The sequence below is a fragment of the Culex pipiens genome, chromosome 2, assembly GCF_016801865.2.
Source record: "Culex pipiens pallens isolate TS chromosome 2, TS_CPP_V2, whole genome shotgun sequence".
In the NCBI taxonomy this organism is placed as follows: domain Eukaryota; kingdom Metazoa; phylum Arthropoda; class Insecta; order Diptera; family Culicidae; genus Culex; species Culex pipiens.
The window spans coordinates 171,824,108-171,843,347 of record NC_068938.1 but is presented as its reverse complement, the minus strand read 5'-3'; the positions used below and the strand labels follow the sequence as shown (position 1 = coordinate 171,843,347).

The 19,240-nt window shown below is 35.0% G+C and overlaps 3 protein-coding genes across 4 annotated transcripts in view; 1 reads left to right on the top strand and 2 right to left on the bottom strand.

Moving 5' to 3' along the window:
• Positions 1-18,422, bottom strand: part of LOC120428233 (zinc finger protein 39-like) — a 487,119-nt gene extending 468,697 nt beyond the window's left edge. Inside the window, exons 1-4 of one of the 2 annotated variants that reach the window (XM_052707346.1) lie at positions 18,087-18,422; positions 17,604-18,028; positions 17,251-17,541; positions 17,040-17,191 (exon numbers count right to left, since the gene is read on the bottom strand). In XM_052707346.1, coding sequence (XP_052563306.1) covers positions 17,040-17,191; positions 17,251-17,541; positions 17,604-18,028; positions 18,087-18,269 — 1,051 coding nt within the window. In that variant the 5' untranslated portion in view covers positions 18,270-18,422. Of the gene's footprint in view, positions 1-16,736; positions 17,192-17,250; positions 17,542-17,603; positions 18,029-18,086 lie in introns of those variants that run through there. The other variant, XM_039593212.2, reaches the window with a different exon arrangement.
• On the top strand, positions 6,329-7,895 carry LOC120428238 (zinc finger protein 347-like). Its single transcript, XM_039593217.2, has 4 exons — positions 6,329-6,665; positions 6,733-7,280; positions 7,346-7,642; positions 7,702-7,895. Exons 1-4 carry the CDS (start codon positions 6,519-6,521, stop codon positions 7,790-7,792), a joined length of 1,083 nt encoding a protein of 360 aa, XP_039449151.1. The 5' UTR covers positions 6,329-6,518; the 3' UTR covers positions 7,793-7,895.
• Positions 10,125-11,602, bottom strand: LOC120428237 (zinc finger protein 569-like). The gene is made up of 4 exons (XM_039593215.2): positions 11,393-11,602; positions 10,859-11,334; positions 10,501-10,791; positions 10,125-10,438 (listed from the first exon to the last, which is right to left on the bottom strand). The coding sequence occupies exons 1-4, from the start codon at positions 11,534-11,536 to the stop codon at positions 10,240-10,242; spliced, it is 1,110 nt and encodes a 369-aa protein (XP_039449149.1). The 5' UTR covers positions 11,537-11,602; the 3' UTR covers positions 10,125-10,239.
• Positions 18,423-19,240: the final 818 nt, after the last annotated feature.

Sequence of the window (19,240 nt, the reverse complement as noted above, 5' to 3'; positions counted from 1 at the left end):
ATATTTTTTCATGTTAAATTGAAGTTTTCCCTAGATTATGTCCCTCGAAAAAGTTCAAAAAATGCGATGAACTGTTTACAAAAAATGTTTAAAAAAATAATTTATTTGGGGGCAAGACGGCCACCTCCTCCGGGGGTAAGACGGCCACCCGTAATTTGAAGATTTTATTTGATATAGGTTATATTTTTGACGGTTTTGACTATTAAGACATATTTGTAGATAAAGGAAAAGCATTTTCAATAAAACTATCCATTTTTAATCAAAATGCTGTTAACTACCGTTTCGACAACATTCTTTACTGTGATATAGCTAAACTCATTGAATAGTATGAAATCCTATCAAACTTTTCATAAAAATCGCTAATTTAATATTGTTCACATAATTTTGATTTACTTATTCTAATCGAAATACACAAACTTTTTTTTTTGTATCAAATTGTGTTTGTTTGTAGTAAAAATTCATAGTTTTTCATAAAATGTGGTCGCAATAATATGAAATTCACTGAGCCAAAATATGAAATTTTTTAAACAGCATTTTTCTTCACATTTGAAACCTGATTTTTTTCAACCAAAATAGTTATGATGTTCAGAGAAGTCTGTTGAACCAACCATGTAGGTGTTTTGGTGGATTTAGCAAAGTTATTAAGTTGATTTATGGCATTGGCCGTCTAACCCCGCGTATTTTATATATATACGATTTCAATTATTTTTTAAAAAATGCTGAAAAGTATTGAAAATTGGTTTTTAGACCAACTAATTTATGTAATTTCTATAATGGACTAGTAGTAGAACAATATGTACGTAATTTGATATCAAAATAACCTGTTGTGTAAATTTTATTAGACTTCTCCCTTAGGGTGGCCGTCTTACCCCCATCTCCCCTACCATGCTCAGCGAAGAGCCATTCTCACAAAACGCCAGCGCGGCAGTCTTTTTGTTTTCCCGCCCTCAGTTTGCCATCAATTTGATTTTTTCTTGGTGGATGTTTCTTCGAATGGTTTCTATAATGTTATGAAATCAAAATAAATGCACAATTTAATTGATAACATTGATTTTAAGCAACCCAAATCAATGAGTATAACGCAGCGCGTCAGAGAAAAAATGTTTTCTGTTCAGAGTGATCGGTGACGTTCGGCCTGCCTGAGCCGGAGACTAAGCCGATCAGAGAGAGAAGGAGAGTAGAAAAGAGAGTGTTCGGGAGCGAATGGTTTCAAAGTGACAAACAGTAGGAATTCATCAGGGTAGTATCGCGTCGCCTGCTATTTGTGCTCGCGAATGGAGTGGTTGATTTTGAGCAATCAGGACCCTTGCATAGAACCACTGGTTAGTGATAGAGCTAGAGGTTTTTTTTTATTATTAAGGACAGCAGACAGAACTCAATTTTTTAAAGCTCAGTTTTTAAACTATTTTTTTCATAGTTAATGCTTATGGGCCAATACGCACCTCCGAAGAAAAGGGGTCAAGAAACAGCGTTACGCAAAAAAACGAAGGAGAGGAAACGATTAGTTGGGGCTTTTCTTCACCCTCTTTGGCTTGCTTTCGCTGCCGCTGCTGCCCATTTGAAATTTTTCTTGACCGGTTCCTTCCGTATACCGCTTATAGGCTGGTATGCAGATCGGAAGGAAAGGGGTCAAGAAACAGCTTTACGAATAGTAGAACAAAGGAGAGGGAATGATTTCTTGTGGCTTTTCTTCACCCTCTCTGGCTTGCTTTTGCTGCCGCTGCTGCCCATTTGATTTATTTCTTGACCAATTCCTTCCGAAGTGTGTATACCGCTTATAGATGATGATATATTTTTATTCTGCAATATAAACTATAACTGCAATAACTAGTATTACTAAAAATGGAACAAGAAAAACATCAAACAAGAGAAGTAAAGTTTTTCTTAGCACAAAATGAAAAATCTGGCAGAAAAATTAAAATCAAGAAAATTGCAAATTTCAATTCAATAAGTGTTTTATTAAAATTAAACAGTTCTGTTCCAGGATGTTGCATTCACTAGCGTGTCCAGATCCTCAAGGAAGGTGGGGCAAACATATTAGCGTTTTGAAAATGTCGTCGGTTATGAACACCCCCTGACTATTTTTAGAACAAATTTCTGAGGTTGGTGGGGCAACTGCCCGATGAGGCCCAACCCTGTGCACGCTACTGGTTGCATTTGCAATTCTGAGATTTGGAAAATTGCAAAATAAGAAAAAAAGCAATAAACATTTTTTTTAAATACTTAAGTTAACAAAAACCAAAACCTTAATTTAAAAATTCAGAAATTCAAAAATGTAATTATAAAAAAATGAAAATTTCAAAAATAAATCAGAATTATAGAAATTCAAAAAATTAAGTACATAATATAGAAATTTAAAAATTCATACGGCTAATTTTTTTTCGTTTAGGTACATAATATAGAAATTCAAAAATTCAATTAGCTGATTTTATTAAATTATTCCTGCTCCTGATAATCGAATCACGAAATTTTCATCTTTCTCCATTTTTTTCTTCGAATTCATACACCGTTTTTGTATTTTTGGGTTTCTAAGCTAAAATATTAGGTCTATTCCCGTACTTGCAGAATTGCAAAATTTCTGCAGCTTCTGCAGAATTCTGCAGCCAGCATAAGTCACTTTTTTGCAGCACGTTCCCGTACGTTTCAGTTCGCTCTCTTCATCTCTCTCTTTTTCAGAAGTTCTGCAAGGAGAGAAACTGCAAAACTTTTGCCTGGGTAGCGCGTTCCAGTACTTTTTTTGCAATATTGTACACAGTTGAGTGGATTTACTCAAATTGGGTATTAAAGTTTTTTTTAATTATTTCAACATATTAAAAAATGGTTCACAAAAAAAGTAACGTTTTATTTGAAAAATCAAGGATGTATTATTTATTAAGTAACTAGAAATTAATTATGCTTAGGTAGAAATTAATATTAGAAGCAACTCAAATTTTGTACATTAGGTAACCAATTTTACAAATTAGAGTGGCAGGTACGTTTAATAAATATGATTAAAAAAGACAAACATAGGATTTATATAGAAGGGACCAAAAACACATGTTTTAATTGCAGAATGTTTGAAAAATTATTCATAATAACATAAATAAATTATGACTAGATGTCACATGAAAGAACAACGGTGACGCAGCAAAATTAACAAATTTGAAAAATGAATCAAAAACTTAAAAAAATTAAAAAATTAAATTTAGAAATCCATAATTAAAAATATAAAAAAGACTAATATTTTCAAATTGAGAAACTTTCAAAAAACATTAATCAGATATTTGAGAAAATTAAAAATGCAAATAATTATATCAGAAAAATATAAAAAGAGTAATAAATCACAAATTCAAAGCTTAAAAATTTAAATAATTGTAACTAAATATTTTAAAATGTTTAAAATTTCAAAAGAATCTTAATTTTGAAAATTCAAAATAAAAAAAATAAAATTGAAAAAATAGAAATAAAAAAAAACTAAAGTTTGAATATTTATGAGTTCAGAACACCAAAAATTCAAAAGCAACTGTTAAAAATAATAAGAATAAAAATTAAAGAAATTATAATTTCAAAAAAAAGTAAAACTAAAAAATTCTGTTAACCAAAAATTTTAAAACTCAAACATAAATAAAATAGATACAGTCCAAATTTCCAATCTCTAGATCCTCTAAATTTAAGTTTCTAACCTAAAATATGACTCCAAAAAATGTGTGTTTTTATGATTCAAGATTGCGAAGAATTTGAGAATTTAGGAACTTAGGAATTCAATAGGAATAGGAATTCAAGAATTTCAGAGTTTCAGAATTTTAGTTTTGACAAAATTACATCTTTTTTTTTTGTTCATATAAGAATACAAATTGGTAGCACCGTTAAAGGTACAATTTATTATTTGCCAATTGAATTTACCTATTATTTTAACACTACTAAATATATACTAAATTCAAAATCAATTTAAGATCAAAAGTTATTCCTGAACAAATATTTATTTGAAATTATTATACTCAAAAGAAATGTGTATTATAAAAGATTTTAAAACAATTTGTTTTTTATAGTGTGTTTTGTTTTGTTGAAGTACTAGCCGTTTTTATCAGATAAAAAAACACTAAAAAAATCGCCTAATCATTTACATGAATGAACTAAGCCTGAAATCGTAAACGGGTAATTCTCTACCAACTCACACGAAATCGGGAAAAGTTGCCCCGACCCCTCTTCGATTTGCGTGAAACTTTGTCCTAAGGGGTAACTTTTGTCCCTGATCACGAATCCGAGGTCCGTTTTTTGATATCTCGTGACGGAGGGGCGGTACGACCCCTTCCATTTTTGAACATGCGAAAAAAGAGGTGTTTTTCAATAATTTGCAGCCTGAAACGGTGATGAGATAGAAATTTGGTGTCAAAGGGACTTTTATGTAAAATTAGACGCCCGATTTGATGGCGTACTCAGAATTCCGAATAAACGTATTTTTCATCGAAAAAAACACTAAAAAAGTTTTAAAAATTCTCCCATTTTCCGTTACTCGACTGTAAAAAATTTTGGAACATGTCATTTTATGGGAAATTTAATGTACTTTTCGAATCTACATTGTCCCAGAAGGGTCATTTTTTCATTTAGAACAAAATTTTTCATTTTAAAACTTCGTGTTTTTTCTAACTATGCAGGGTTATTTTTTAGAGTGTAACAATATTCTACAAAGTTGTAGAGCAGACAATTACAAAAAAATTGATATATAGACATAAGGGGTTTGCTTATAAACATCACGAGTTATCGCGATTTTACGAAAAAAAGTTTTGAAAAAGTTACTTTTTGCGTTTCTCTTTGTTTCGTCGTCCGTGTCTGTCGCGGGTGACCATGAATGGCCATGATCGATGACGACCAACTTTTTCAAAACTTTTTTTTCGTAAAATCGCGATAACTCGTGATGTTTATAAGCAAACCCCTTATGTCTATATATCAAAATTTTTGTAATTGTCTGCTCTACAACTTTGTAGAACATTGTTACACTCTAAAAAATAACCCTGCAAAGTTAGAAAAAACACGAAATTTTAAAATGAAAAATTTTGTTCTAAATGAAAAAATGACCCTTCTGGGACAATGTAGATTCGAAAAGTACATTAAATTTCCCATAAAATGACATGTTCCAAAATTTTTTACAGTCGAGTAACGAAAAATGGGAGAATTTTTAAAACTTTTTTAGTGTTTTTTCCGATGAAAAATACGTTTTTTCGGAATTCTGAGTACGCCATCAAATCGGGCGTCTAATTTTACATAAAAGTCCCTTTGACACCAAATTTCTATCTCATCACCGTTTCAGGCTGCAAATTATTGAAAAACACCTCTTTTTTCGCATGTTCAAAAATGGAAGGGGTCGTACCGCCCCTCCGTCACGAGATATCAAAAAACGGACCTCGGATTCGTGATCAGGGACAAAAGTTACCCCTTAGGACAAAGTTTCACGCAAATCGAAGAGGGGTCGGGGCAACTGCTGTGTGAGTTGGCGGAGAATTACCCAAACATAAAAAAATCGTTTTCAATAAAACCAGACATAAAAAAAACTACCCCAAAATCATTTATTATTACAACTAATAATAAAATGCTTGATTTCACCCAACTTGCAAATTTTATTTAAGCGTGTACTCAACATCCATCACACCAAATTGCAGTAACTTTTCAACAAGAAAGAGAAAAGAGAGCTTGCAGAAAAGTACGGGAACGGTTTCGCTGCAACTTCTACCTCTCTCACTGCAGAAGTTCTACCTGAGAGAAAAGTTACTTTTGTTGCAGAAAAGTACGGGAACGCTCTGCTGCCGTTTTTGTGCAGAATTGCAGAATTCTGCAGTACGGGAATAGACCTATTATTCCAAAAATGCTCGAAACTTATCCAATACACTCAAACCCCGATGGTTTGACACCAACTGTTGTCAAACGAACGGGGTCACGTTTTAGTTTGACACCCCTTTTACACGGAGTTCACACACACTACCAAACGTTTGTTTTGATAGTGTGCGTGAACGCCGTGTAAAAAGTGACAGTTCGTCACTTTTTAGTTTGACATTGGCCAACCAACGGGGTACAAACAAAAAAGTGTCAAACGAAAAAGTGACCAACCACCGGGGGTTGAATGTATTATTTAAATTGAGATTTTGGCAAAAAAACGGCGACATATAAGAATTTAATAATTTCAGAGATTTAGAATTTCATAATTTTAGAAATTAATAATTTAGGAATTTAGGAAATTTTCAACAGTGCAATTTGTTCAACAAAACTGAGTTGACATCTTGTTCATCCATACAGATCAATACGATTTTTTTTTCTATTTTCTCCTTACACGCTGTCAAAGTTCCGTTTGTTATTGTTTACATTCTTAAAATTATGGTCCTAAGAAACCCTCTGAACAAGATTGTATGTGCTATAAAAATTTAGTAAACGCGTTTTAAAAAAAAGCATTGTTGGTGTTTATTTTCCAGTTGGTTAATATTGAATAATCTTGGAGCAATTTAAATTTAGGAAAGAAAAAGGAAAAAAAAACAAAATAAGTGCTTGAAATGGCTTCGATCTGCTGCCGACTGTGCCTACTAAACTGTTCAGATCTCCTCCCCATTCGGAAGCTTACAGTCAACTCAAACGGAGCTAACGCACCACCGGTCACGCCGGCACTGTCCCAACTCATCGATTCTTATTTGTCGATTGAGGTAATTTCGGGGTTTTTTTTAATTTAATTATTTAAACATTAAATAAAATTTGCTGTATTTCTTGCAGCCTGCAAACGAAGGCACAATAGATACCTACATCTGCACCGGATGTCGAAACGCGATTGCCGATTGGCACTGGTTCCGAGAGGCCTGCCTCCAGAATGACAGCGTCTACTTGGAGATGGTCCAAGATCTGGAAACGAATGGCGACCACTTCGAAGTTGAGGTGAAGCAAGAGATCGAGATGGTCCAAGATTCGGAAGAGAGTGGAGACGAAGATGCGGGGGCAGTTGAGGTGAAGCAAGAAATCGAGGTTTGCGAGCGTGAGTTCAGCGAGAACATATTGGCCGAGCCGGAAGAAGAGGTGAAGCAAGGGAAGGAGGTCGAACTTGAACTTGAGGACATGTTAATCGAACCAATCGATCCTTCCCCGAATGAAAAGTTGGATGGTCCCAAAAAGTTGTTGATCCAAAAGAGGTTACCGGTTAAGAAGAAGCTTGGACGGCCTCGACTTTTGCAGGGTAGAAAAATACCCATACCCCAAATATGTCAACTTTGTGGTAAACTTGTTAAGGGCCTCACCGCTCACATGAAAATGCACACCAAGGAAAGAATGTTAGTATTAAATTGCTCTAAATAAGATGGCATGAAGAGTATTTTATTTTCTTTATTTTTTGCAGCCACCAATGCCCACATTGTCCAAAAAATTTCTATATCAAAAGCAATTTTGAAATACACGTTAACATACACACAAAAGAAAAGAAATTCACTTGCTCGGTTTGCGATAAAGTTTTCTACCGAAGTGATTCCCTAAAGCAGCATCTGATGAGTCACACGAAAGAACGAAATATCAAGTGTCCGTACTGTCCTAAAACGTACGGCACGCGGGCCGGAATAATAAAACACCGGAAAACTCACAGCCACAGCCAGACGCCGGAAATTGAGTGTGTTGGATGTGAACGGATGTTTTACACAAAGTGAGTAGAGTTGGACTAATTTGGTGGGAGTTATTGATTGTTTTACTTGAATTTTGTAGGTATCAAATGTACGAACACGCTGTGGTGCACATGACTACAAAACCTGGCAAAAAGTCATCCGAATCGCCGGAAGACGACGGTGGAAGGTGAACGCGAATTTTAGTATCAAAGTATGATATGTATTCTGAATCGATAACATTTTTTTACAATTACACCGAAAAATAACTAGAAAATAAATAATATTCATAACTCATTCTACACTCCTCAAGTGGATTTTTGATTGGTGGTGGGACTGCAACATGCCCCGAAAATTTGGATAGTTCCAAATTGAGCAGTTGAGCAATTCTCTGAGATTTCGGTCATTCGTTTTTTTTTGTATTTTTTAATTCGGCTGAAACTTTTTTGGTGCCTTCGGTATGCCCAAAGAAACCATTTGCATCATTAGTTTGTCCATACACATTTGGCAGCTGTTCATACAAAAATGATGTATGAAAATTTAAAAATCTATATCTTTTGAAGGATTTTTTGGTCTTCGGCAAAGTTTTAGGTATGGATAAGGACAACACTGAAAAAATATGATACAAGGTAAAAAAATGTTTGGTGACTTTTAATTTCACTTTTTGTCACTAAAACTTGATTTGCAAAAAAACACTATTTTTTCCAACTTTTCAGAAATTTCCAGAATGGGCCAAAAATCTTTGACCGAGTTATGAATTTTGAATCCATACTGATTTTTTTCAAAAAGTCGAAACATTGGTCGCTCTCAACTTCATTTTTCGATGTAAAATCAAATTTGAAATCAAAAAGAAATTTTTATAAAGTGCACCGTTTTCAAGTTATATTTATTTTCAGGTAACTTTTTTGAAAATAGTAGCAGTTATTCATTTTTTTTAAATTAGTGCTCATGTTTGCCTACTTTTAAAAAACATATTTTTGAAGAGCTGAGAAAATTTTCTATATTTTGCTTTTTTAAACTTTGTTGATGCGATCCTTAGTTGCTGAATTGTTGCCATGCAAAGTTATAAAAACAGGAATATTAATGTCTCACCCAAACAACCCACCATTTTCTAATGTCGATATCTCAGCAACCAATGGTCCGATTTTCAATGTTAAAATATGAAACATGGGTGAAATTTCCGATCTTTCCGAAAACAATATTTTACTTTTTAAATGTTAGTCTTAATTTAAAATAAAAAAAAATATAGTTTTTGAAAATTTCGGAAAATTCCACGAATGTTTCAAATAACATTGAAAATCGGACCATTAGTTGCTGAGATATCGACATAAGAAAATGGTGAATTGTTTGGGTGAGACTTAGAAAACATCAATTTTCCTGTTTTTTAATCTTTGCATTGCAATAACTCAGCAACTAAGGGTCGTATCAACAAAGTTCAAAAAAGCAAAATACAGAGAATTTTCTTAGCTTTTCCATTTTTTTTTAAATTAGCAAACATAGGCACTTATTTAAAAAATGAATAATTGCGACTATTTTCAAAAAGTTACCTAGAATGCTTATAACTTGAAAAAGGTGCACTTTATTAAAATTTCCCTTAAGTACATTTTGATTGCAAATTCGATTTTACATCGAAAAATTAAGTTGAAAAATTTTTGCGACCAGTATTTCAATTTAAAAAAAAATCAGTATTGATTAAAAAATTCATGACTCAGTCAAAAATGTTTTGCACATTCTGGAAATTTCTGAAAAGTTGGCATTTAATGTCCCCTGAAAAATATCAAAAAATTATGGATGTGTATGCTGCCCATATTTTAAAATTCGGCTATTATGCCAAATCAAGTATTCCGAGAAAAAGCGTTTTAGTGTTTGTCACAAAATCTCCGTCAAGGCAATTTCCCATAAGAGTGGCATATTAGCCGTTTTTCAATGGTGGGCAGTATGGACATTGGACAACTGCCAAATTTGTATGGAAAATTATATGGACAAACTAATGATGCAAAATGTCTTCTTTGGGCACTACAAAGGTATCAAAAAAGTTTCAGCCGGATTAAAAAATACAAAAAAATCGGTTGACCTAAATCTCAGAAAATTGCTCTTATTTTAAATCTTTGAAAAACTAAACTGGTAGAAACAGCCAGTTGAAATCAATCTTAGGCTAAACAATAGGACCCCATTCCGATTTTAGGAATCCTAGGCATTTACAAGGTTTCCTGTAGCCAATGCGATATCAGAATGGAGGAGCATCTTACCAACGATTTTAAAAAGGCTAAGGACTGAGCACATCGCCTTAAGTAAAACCGTTGTTTAAATTCTGGAGCAACATTTGAAAAGGGCGCATAAGCATTTGAACAGCCAGAACTATTTTGCAAATTCCGTGCCAACAGGTTACTATTTAACAAAACCCGCAGTGTTAAAATGTAGCTGGGAAGGCCAGCTATTGGTTTACATTCCGAGTTTTGTGAAAAAGTTTCCTGTTGGCTCGGAATTTGCAAAATCGTTCCAGCTGTCAAAATGCTTATCCGCCCTTTTCTCGTGTTGCTCCAGAATTGTATTTTTTTTTTTTTGCAAAAATCGGCAAATTTTGTAAACCTGTGCACGCAAGATAACCTCTTGATTAATGTGAGAAAAATCATGTTTTGATTCAATCGTCAAAAATGTCTTCGCCATCAATCTCGTCAGCCACCGCCGATGTGTTCGTTTCCGTCTCTTCTTTGCCATTCGGATGATGTTTCTCCATGTGTGCGGCCAGATAGTACTTTCTGGTGAATCCACGCTCGCAAATGGTGCAAGCATATGGTTTCACCGCCAGGTGCTTCACGGCGTGTTTCTCCATTTGGGTTCTAAAAAGTAACAAATTTGATGATGAGGCATTTGGGCAGAAGTTTTAACTTAATCTACCCACTTATCATAAAACTTTTTCTCACATCCAGTACACTGGATATTCGGCGCCTGGGTGTGGGTCTTCCGGTGATTTACCAGTCCAGGTCGCATCCGGTACGCTTTAGGACAGTACGGACACTTGAAGGTTCGCTCTTCCGAGTGGGATTTCATGTGCATCTTAAGTGTTTCATTTCGCCAAAAACATTTATCGCACACCGGACAGGTGAATTTTACTTCCTTGGTGTGAATGTTGACGTGGTTTTTCCAGTTTGAACTGCTGTAAAATGTTTTAGGGCAGTGTGGACATTGGTAGCTGTTAAGAAATTGATAGCATAAGAATTCCTTACTAAACCTTATTTTGAAAGGAATTCAATACAAACCATCTATCCTGGTTGTGCATTTTCAAGTGACAACCCATGTTCATAACAAGTTTACCACAAAGTGTACACATTTGTGCCCTGATGGGCTTCCGTTCACCCTCCGGAAGTTTAGGCCGTCCAATCTTCTTCTTGACTGGTGGTTCTCCACCAGGTTGTGACTTCTTCTGAGTCACAACCTTTTTGGGACGTCCCTTCTTTTTCGGTTTCTCCTTCGGAATAGCATCCAGCTGCTCCGTGAACAGGCTCTCGCTGAACTTTTGTTCCTCCACCTCTACCTCGTCCTGCTCCTGTTTCACCACAATCTCGTAGTATTCATCCAGCTGTGCGTCAGGTGCGTCATCCTTTCCCGGATCTTGGGCCATCTTCTGGTAAACTCCATCATTTTGGAGGCAGGACTCCCGGAACCAGTGCCACTTGGCGATCGTGTTCCGACAGTCGGAGCAGACGTAGGTTGTGATTGTATTTTCAAGTAGAGGCTACAAAAGAACCACAAAATTATATTAATTAGACAATTGAATTCATTGGGCGAGCTACCTCAATCGACAGGTAACGGACAATAAGTTGGGACAGGGATGGTGCGACCGGTTCGCTGGTTCGATTTGACTCGACCGTCAGATCCAGTATCGGCTGGAGATCGGAACCGTTGAGTAGGCATAGCCGACAGCAAGTCGAGGTCATCCTGGCCACTTGTTTTACGAAAACGAATTAAATTTTCTACTAGGTACTTTGACTGAGAACATCCGACGATTGTTTAATAATAAAAACTTTATCAGATAACGGAACGTTTTGCACAAGCTAGAATACCGCTTTGAAATAGGAAAATGTAAACAAAAACATGGAGGCTTTTGACAGCTCCAGCGTAAATTAACTCGAATAGAGTTATCTACGTGCGCATGTATTGCGTGTACGTACACGAAAAAGATTGAGGTTAAATTTTGTACCAGCCAGCAAAACAAATGGCGTGCTAGTGTGCGTTAGAACGGGCTTAGATAACTCTATGAAGGAATCGTATGTCGACGATGTCGACCCCTTGTGCACAGTAAAAAATACTTTGAAAGAACTAAATTTTACCAACCGCGGTCTTAACCTGTCGGCCCAAAGGAAAAAAGAACTACACTCAACCCCCGGTGGTCGGTCACTTTTTCGTTTGACACTTTTTTAGTTTGTACCCCGTTGGTTGGTCAAAGTCAAACTAAAAAGTGACGAACTGTCACTTTTAACACGACGCTCACGCACACTATTAAATCAAACGTTTGGTAGTGTGTGTGAACTCCGTGTAAAAGGGGTGTCAAACTAAAAAGTGACCCCGTTCGTTTGACAACAGTTGGTTTTTTTACCAACTGATTTGGTACAGTCATCCCTCATATTCGGAACAGTTTACAGATCGACCAATGTTCAAAAAATCATAGAAAATCGATTATTGAACTTAATGATTTGCTTCTACCTTCATTTGAAAGCTTTTCTTGCGATCTTTCAAATGAATGCTGTATCGAACAGCTGCAAATTTTGACTTTTAAATCAGGTTTTTGAAGAAAAACTTTGATCCTTGAAATCCACAAATTCGGAACACTTTTTTCTTACGGATGTACACAAACTTTGATTCTCTCCATCGGTACAGAGTTTTTACAAAATAATAGGTCTATTCCCGTACTGCAGAATTCTGCAATTCTGCACAAAAACGGCAGCAGAGCGTTCCCGTACTTTTCTGCAACAAAAGTAACTTTTCTCTCAGGCAGAACTTCTGCAGTGAGAGAGGTAGAAGTTGCAGCGAAACCGTTCCCGTACTTTTCTGCAAGCTCTCTCTTCTCTTTCTTGTTGAAAAGTTACTGCAATTTGGTGTGATGGATGTTGAGTACACGCTTACATAAAATTTGCAAGTTGGGTGAAATGAAGCATTTTATTATTATTAGTTGTAATAAATGATTTTGGGGTAGTTTTTTTTTATGTCTGGTTTTATTGAAAACGATTTTTTTATGTTTACGATTTCAGGCTTAGTTCATTCATGTAAATGATAAAGCGATTTTTTAGTGATAAAAACGGTTAGTACTTCAACAAAACAAAATGTACTATAAAAACAAATTGTTTTAAAAACTTTTAAAAGACACATTTCTTTTGAGTTTAATAATTTCAAATAAATATTTGTTTAGGAATAACTTTTGATCTTAAATTGATTTTGAATTTAGTATATATTTAGTAGTGTTAAAATAATAGGTAAATTTAATTGGCAAATAATAAATTGTACCTTTAACGGTGCTACCAATTTGTATTCTTATATAAGCAAAAAATTGATGTAATTTTGTCAAAACTAAAATTCTGAAACTCTGAAATTCTTGAATTCTTAAGTTCTTCAAATTATTAAATTCTCAAGTTCCTAAATTCTCAAATTCTTCGCAATCTTGAATCATAAAAAACACACATTTTTTCAGTCAAATTTTAGGTTAGAAACTTATTTTTTTTAGTTTTACTTATTTTTGAAATTATAATTTCTTTAATTTTTATTCTTATTATTTTTAACTGTTGCTTTTGAATTTTTGGTGTTCTGAACTCATAAATATTCAAACTATTGTATTTTTATTTCGATTTTTTTTCAACCTTAATTTTTTTATTTTGAATTTTCAAAACTAAGATTCTTTTGAAATTTCAAACATTTTGAAATATTTAGTTTACAATTATTTGAATTTTTAAGCTTTGAATTTGTGATTTATTACTATTTTTTTATATTTTTCTGATATAATTATTTGCATTTTTAAATTTCTCAAATATCTGATTTATGTTTTTTGAAAGTTTCTCAATTTGAAAATATTAGTTTTTTTATATTTTTAAATTATGGATTTCTTAATTTCCAGATTTCTTAATTTAAGTTTTTCAAAATTTTTGAGTTTTTGATTCATTTTTTCAAATTTGTCAATTTTGCTGCGTCACCGTTGTTCTTTCATGTGACATCCAGTCATAATTTATTTATGTTATTATGAATAATCTTTCAAACATTCTTCAATTAAAACATGTGTTTTTGGTCCCTTCTATATAAAACCTATGTTTATCTTTTTTATTCATATTTATTAAACGTACCTGTCACTCTAATTTGTAAAATTGTTTACCTAATGTATAAAATTTGAGTTGTTTCTAATATTAATTTCTACCTAAGCATAATTAATTTCTAGTTACTTAATAAATAATACATCCTTGATTTTTAAATAAAACGTTGTACTGCATAAAAATAATATCCCCGTTATAGAGGTAAACTTCTTTCAATTACTTTTTTTGTGAACCATTTTTTTAATATGTTGAAATAACAAAAAAACTTTTATACCTAATTTGAGTAAATCCACTCAACTGTGTACAATATTGCAGAAAAAGTACTGGAACGCGCTACCCAGGCAAAAGTTTTGCGGTTTCTCTCCTTGCAGAACTTCTGCAAAAGAGAGAGATGAAGAGAGCGAACTGAAAAGTACGGGAACGTGCTGCAAAAAAGTGACTTATGCTGGCTGCAGAATTCTGCAGAAGCTGCAGAAATTCTGCAATTCTGCAAGTACGGGAATAAACCTAATGACTTCACGCACTGAAACCAACGTAACTCAAGCTTAGTAATGTTTTATGAATGGTCTAATAACTTTTTTGCCTTCCTCACTGAGGTAAGGCTATAATCCTGCTCTAAAAATGAACTTTTTATTAAAAGCTCGAAGACCCACCTTCATATATACATATCGACTCAGAATCGAAAACTGAACAAATGTCTCTGTGTGTGTGTGTATGTGTGTGTGTGTGTGTATGTGTGTGTGTGTGTGTGTATGTATGTATGTGTTCAAAAATCTTGCCAAGTTTTCTCAGCACTGGCTGAACCGATTTTGATCGAACCAGTTGCATTCGACTTGGTTTAGGGTCCCATACATCGTTATTGAATTGTTTGAAGTTTCGATAACTAGTTCAAAAGTTATGTATAAAAATGTGTTTTCACATATATCCGGATCTCAATTATATGCATGTAAACGATGTCCGGAACCATCATCCGACCCATCGTTGGTTAGGTAATCAAGAGACCTTTCCAACGAGTCCTCAACATCGAAGATCTGGCAACCCTGTCTCGAGTTATGACCACTTAAGTGATATTTATGTACTTTTTTGAAGCCGGATCTCACTTAAATGCATGTAAACGATGTCCGGATCCATCATCCGACTCATCGTTGGTTAGATAATCGAAAGACCTTTCCAACGAGTCCACAACATTGAAGATCTGGCAACCCTGTCTCGAGTTATGACCACTTAAGTGATATTTATGTACTTTTTTGAAGCCGGATCTCACTTAAATGTATGTAAACGATGTCCGGAACCATCATCCGACCCATCGTTGGTTAGGTAATCAAGAGACCTTTCCAACGAGTCCACATAATTGAAAATCTGGCAACCCTGTCTCGAGTTATGACCACTTAAGTGATATTTATGTACTTTTTTGAAGCCGGATCTCACTTAAATGCATGTAAACGATGTCCGGAACCATCATCCGACCCATCGTTGGTTAGATAATCGAGAAACCTTTCCAACGAGTCCACAACATTGAAGATCTGGCAACCCTGTCTCGAGTTATGACCACTTAAGTGATATTTATGTACTTTTTTGAAGCCGGATCTCACTTAAATGTATGTAAACGATGTCCGGAACCATCATCCGACTCATCGTTGGTTAGATAATCGAAAGACCTTTCCAACGAGTCCACAACATTGAAGATCTGGCAACCCTGTCTCGAGTTATGACCACTTAAGTGATATTTATGTACTTTTTTGAAGCCGGATCTCACTTAAATGTATGTAAACGATGTCCGGAACCATCATCCGACCCATCATTGGTTAGGTAATCAAGAGACCTTTCCAACGAGTTCACATAATTGAAAATCTGGTAACCCTGTCTCGAGTTATGACCACTTAAGTGATATTTATGTACTTTTTTGAAGCCAGATCTCACTTAAATGTATGTAAACGATGTCCGGAACCATCATCCGACCTATCGTTGGTTAGGTAATCAAGAGACCTTTCCAACGAGTCCTCAACATCGAAGATCTGGCAACCCTGTCTTGAGTTATGACCACTTAAGTGATATTTATGTACTTTTTTGAAGCCGGATCTCACTTAAATGTATGTAAACGATGTCCGGAACCATCATCCGACCCATCGTTGGTTAGGTAATCAAGTGACCTTTCCAAAGAGTCCACATTATTGAAAATCTGGCTACCCTGTCTCAAGTTATGACAACTTAAGTTATATCTGTGTACTTATTTTTCTGGACCTAAAAAATAGCTGAAATATGTGTCCAAACCACTCATATTACCCATTGTTGGTAAAAAGTGAGGAAGGCATCAACCACATAGGTGGATTAAGTTAGTTTTTTGTAAAAATATCAGTTAAATTCAGGTGTTCCACAATTGTGGGAGGCACAATAACATCCCACAATTATGGAACAGGCAATTTGGAGGCAGTGTTTTGCTGCTCTGAATGAAATAGTCTTGAGATGCAGTTTTTTGTTTTAAAAGTACTACTTTTACTAGTGAAATAGCAAGAGAATGTCCAAATAAAGGTCATAAAAATAGTAGGGTCGACAGAAAATATGCGTTTGGCATGCTATTGACAAATCATCACAAAAGAGTTCCGAATTTGTGGGTGTTCCAAATATGTGGGATGACTGTATTTATGAAATATAATTTATTGAAACAAAAACTTGCTTCTTGGAAATTCCTAAGCCGATACGGTACGACATTTTACTTTTTCAACCGCTTTACTTTTTCAAAACGCGATGAGGCGATAATGAAGATTGATCCTTGGTGGGGCGTGTGATTTTGATCCTTTAGTGTCCAAAAATTGGTGATTTCAATGATCTAAGTTAATGAAGCTTCTTTATTTTTTGTTTGATAATCTGTTTCATTACCACATACAGCGTTTTTTTTTTTAAAGGTCCTAAAACCAAATTTTCCTTTTTCGCTTTTTGGGTGTTTTTGAATACCCCTGACTCAAGGCGGTTCTAAAAACACCCAAAAAGCAAAAAAGGAAAATTTGGTTTATAGGGTTTATAGGTCCTTTTCAAAACAAAAAAAACTAGACATTCATTTTCGTTTAGAAATGCACTTGGCTGGAGCTGCCCGAAACTTCAATCGCTAAATTCGTACTATTTAAATACACCCCTATAATTCAATCCTGCAATGCTTGGTCTTTTGCCTCCTTGCAACTCGGATGGTATTTCTTCATGTGCAGTTCTAGAACGTACTTCCTGGAACACCCACGTTTGCAAATTTTACAAACGAACGGTTTAACTGCCAAGTGTGACACGGCGTGTTTGTCGAGTTGACCCCTAGAAATATGTATCAAATATGATTAGAAATTCCCAACAAACTATCTCTTTCAACCCACTTTGTGTAGAACTTTTTGTCGCATCCATCACACGGAATATCCGGCGACTGGGTGTGGGTCATTCGGTGGATTAGCAATCCTGTTCGATTCCGGTACGTTTTAGGACAGTACGAACATTTGTAGGTTTGACCTTCCAAGTGGCTTTGCTTGTGCCGCTTGAGGTTATCACTTCGGAGGAATATTTTATCGCACACCGGGCAGACGTACTTCCTTTCTTTTGTGTGAACGTTGACGTGTTTTCCCCAATTGTTTTTGCTGTAGAAATTCAAAGGGCAATGTGGGCATTGATAGCTGCAAAGAAGCAATAGATAAATATGTTATACTAGATAATTTTCGAGCAATTCAACACCAACCTTCTATCCTGGCTGTGAGTTTTTAAGTGATTGGACATGTGCTTAACACCTTTACCACAAATTTTACACATACGCGACTTCGTTACGCTTTCTGAAATTTTAGACCGGTCAAGATCTCGCCCAACCGTTGGTTCATTTTCTTTTACTGCTTTCTCTTTCGGGAAAGTATTCTGCTCTGCGAACATGGTTTCTTCGAAATCTCCGGAAAAGTTTCCCTCGCAAATATCGAGCTCCTGTTCCTGTTTCACCTCTACTTCGTAATACCCATTAGTATGCCCTGCTGCGTCATCCTTTCCCGGATCTTGTGTTATCTTCTGGTAAACTCCATCATTTTGGAGGCAGGACTCTCGAAATCCATGCCACTTGGTGATCGTGTTCTTGCAGTCAGAGCAGATATAGCTAGTGTTTGTATTCTCGAAAAGGAGCTACAAAGAACTCGCAAATTTAGATTAATTATAAAATTAAATTCGTATCAAGAACTACCTCAATCGACAGGTAACGGATAATAAGTTGAGACAGGGATGGTGCGTTCGGTTCGCTGGATCCATTTGACTCGACCGTCTGGTGCTGTATTGGTTGGAGATCGCAACTGTTGAGAAGGCACAGCCGACAGCAGTTTGATGCCGTTCTGGCCGCTTGTTTTACGACAACGAATTGACTATTCATTCCTTTTTTCTTGTATATTGTTTAAGAATGTTACATTTAAACTTTATTTGAACGAAATTTTAAAACGTGCGAGCTATAACAGTTATGTGTGTAGCGTAAACTAGAACACCAACCGATTAACAACTGTAAATGCAAGTTATAAACAAAAACACAGGTGTCTTTGACAGTTCCAGCTTCAAAAATACCTTCGAATGAATGAATAGGTCTATAGGCGATCAAACGTCAAAATTACCCACCAGTAGAGGGCGCTGAAACTTGGGGTGATGTTTACATTATATCCTAAAGAGAGCAAATCGGTTTGAAATTTGAAATTGATTTATTTTATCGTCAAAACGAAATTTGTAAAACATTATACCATTTTAACGGTACACATCAACCATCGCTTTTGCACCCAGATTTCTGTTACAGACATTTTAGTATCTTCAAAAATACGGGAACTATCGATATGATTTTTTATTCATCCCCTAAATTACAGTCTTCACAGTTATTTACAATAAAGTTTGACCATTTTGACAATCAGATTCTTTCAGGATTGGGTCCGTAAGTTTGACAAATTTGGAATAAGAAGACAACAACTTCTTCGGTTGCTGTGCACCCTTAAGGTAAGAAATAAAGAGGTTAATTGATACAAACAAAAATATTTCTGTGATGACCGATTTTACCTGTTCATTATTTGATTCAAAATTAGGAAATTTTACAATCAACCAAAATCAAATTAATTAGTTGAGAAAGTATGTTATTCAAGTGGACTAATGTTTTTTTAAGTCGCTTTTACCATAAAACCAAAACTCTGTCTCAAAAATTTAAATTGGAGTGATTTTCAAAATAAGCAATCTAACCTCACTCTCGCGTTTTCAATCCGGATCTCAGAATTTTCAATGAAAATGGCAACTTAGCAAAAAATTCAAAACGTCAATCGGTAATACTTTTTATTTCTTTCCTCCTGTTGACTTTATTTTAATCCAAAATAT

Coding starts and splice junctions, on each gene's coding strand:
- LOC120428238 (XM_039593217.2), top strand. CDS start 6,519: ATGGCTTCGATCTGCTGCCGACTGTGCCTACTAAACTGTTCAGATCTC. Junction 6,666..6,732: donor ATTCTTATTTGTCGATTGAG/GTAATTTCGGGG, acceptor TATTTCTTGCAG/CCTGCAAACGAAGGCACAAT. Junction 7,643..7,701: donor GAACGGATGTTTTACACAAA/GTGAGTAGAGTT, acceptor TGAATTTTGTAG/GTATCAAATGTACGAACACG.
- LOC120428237 (XM_039593215.2), bottom strand. CDS start 11,536: ATGACCTCGACTTGCTGTCGGCTATGCCTACTCAACGGTTCCGATCTC. Junction 11,335..11,392: donor TCCGTTACCTGTCGATTGAG/GTAGCTCGCCCA, acceptor GTTCTTTTGTAG/CCTCTACTTGAAAATACAAT. Junction 10,439..10,500: donor GAGAAAAAGTTTTATGATAA/GTGGGTAGATTA, acceptor GTTACTTTTTAG/AACCCAAATGGAGAAACACG.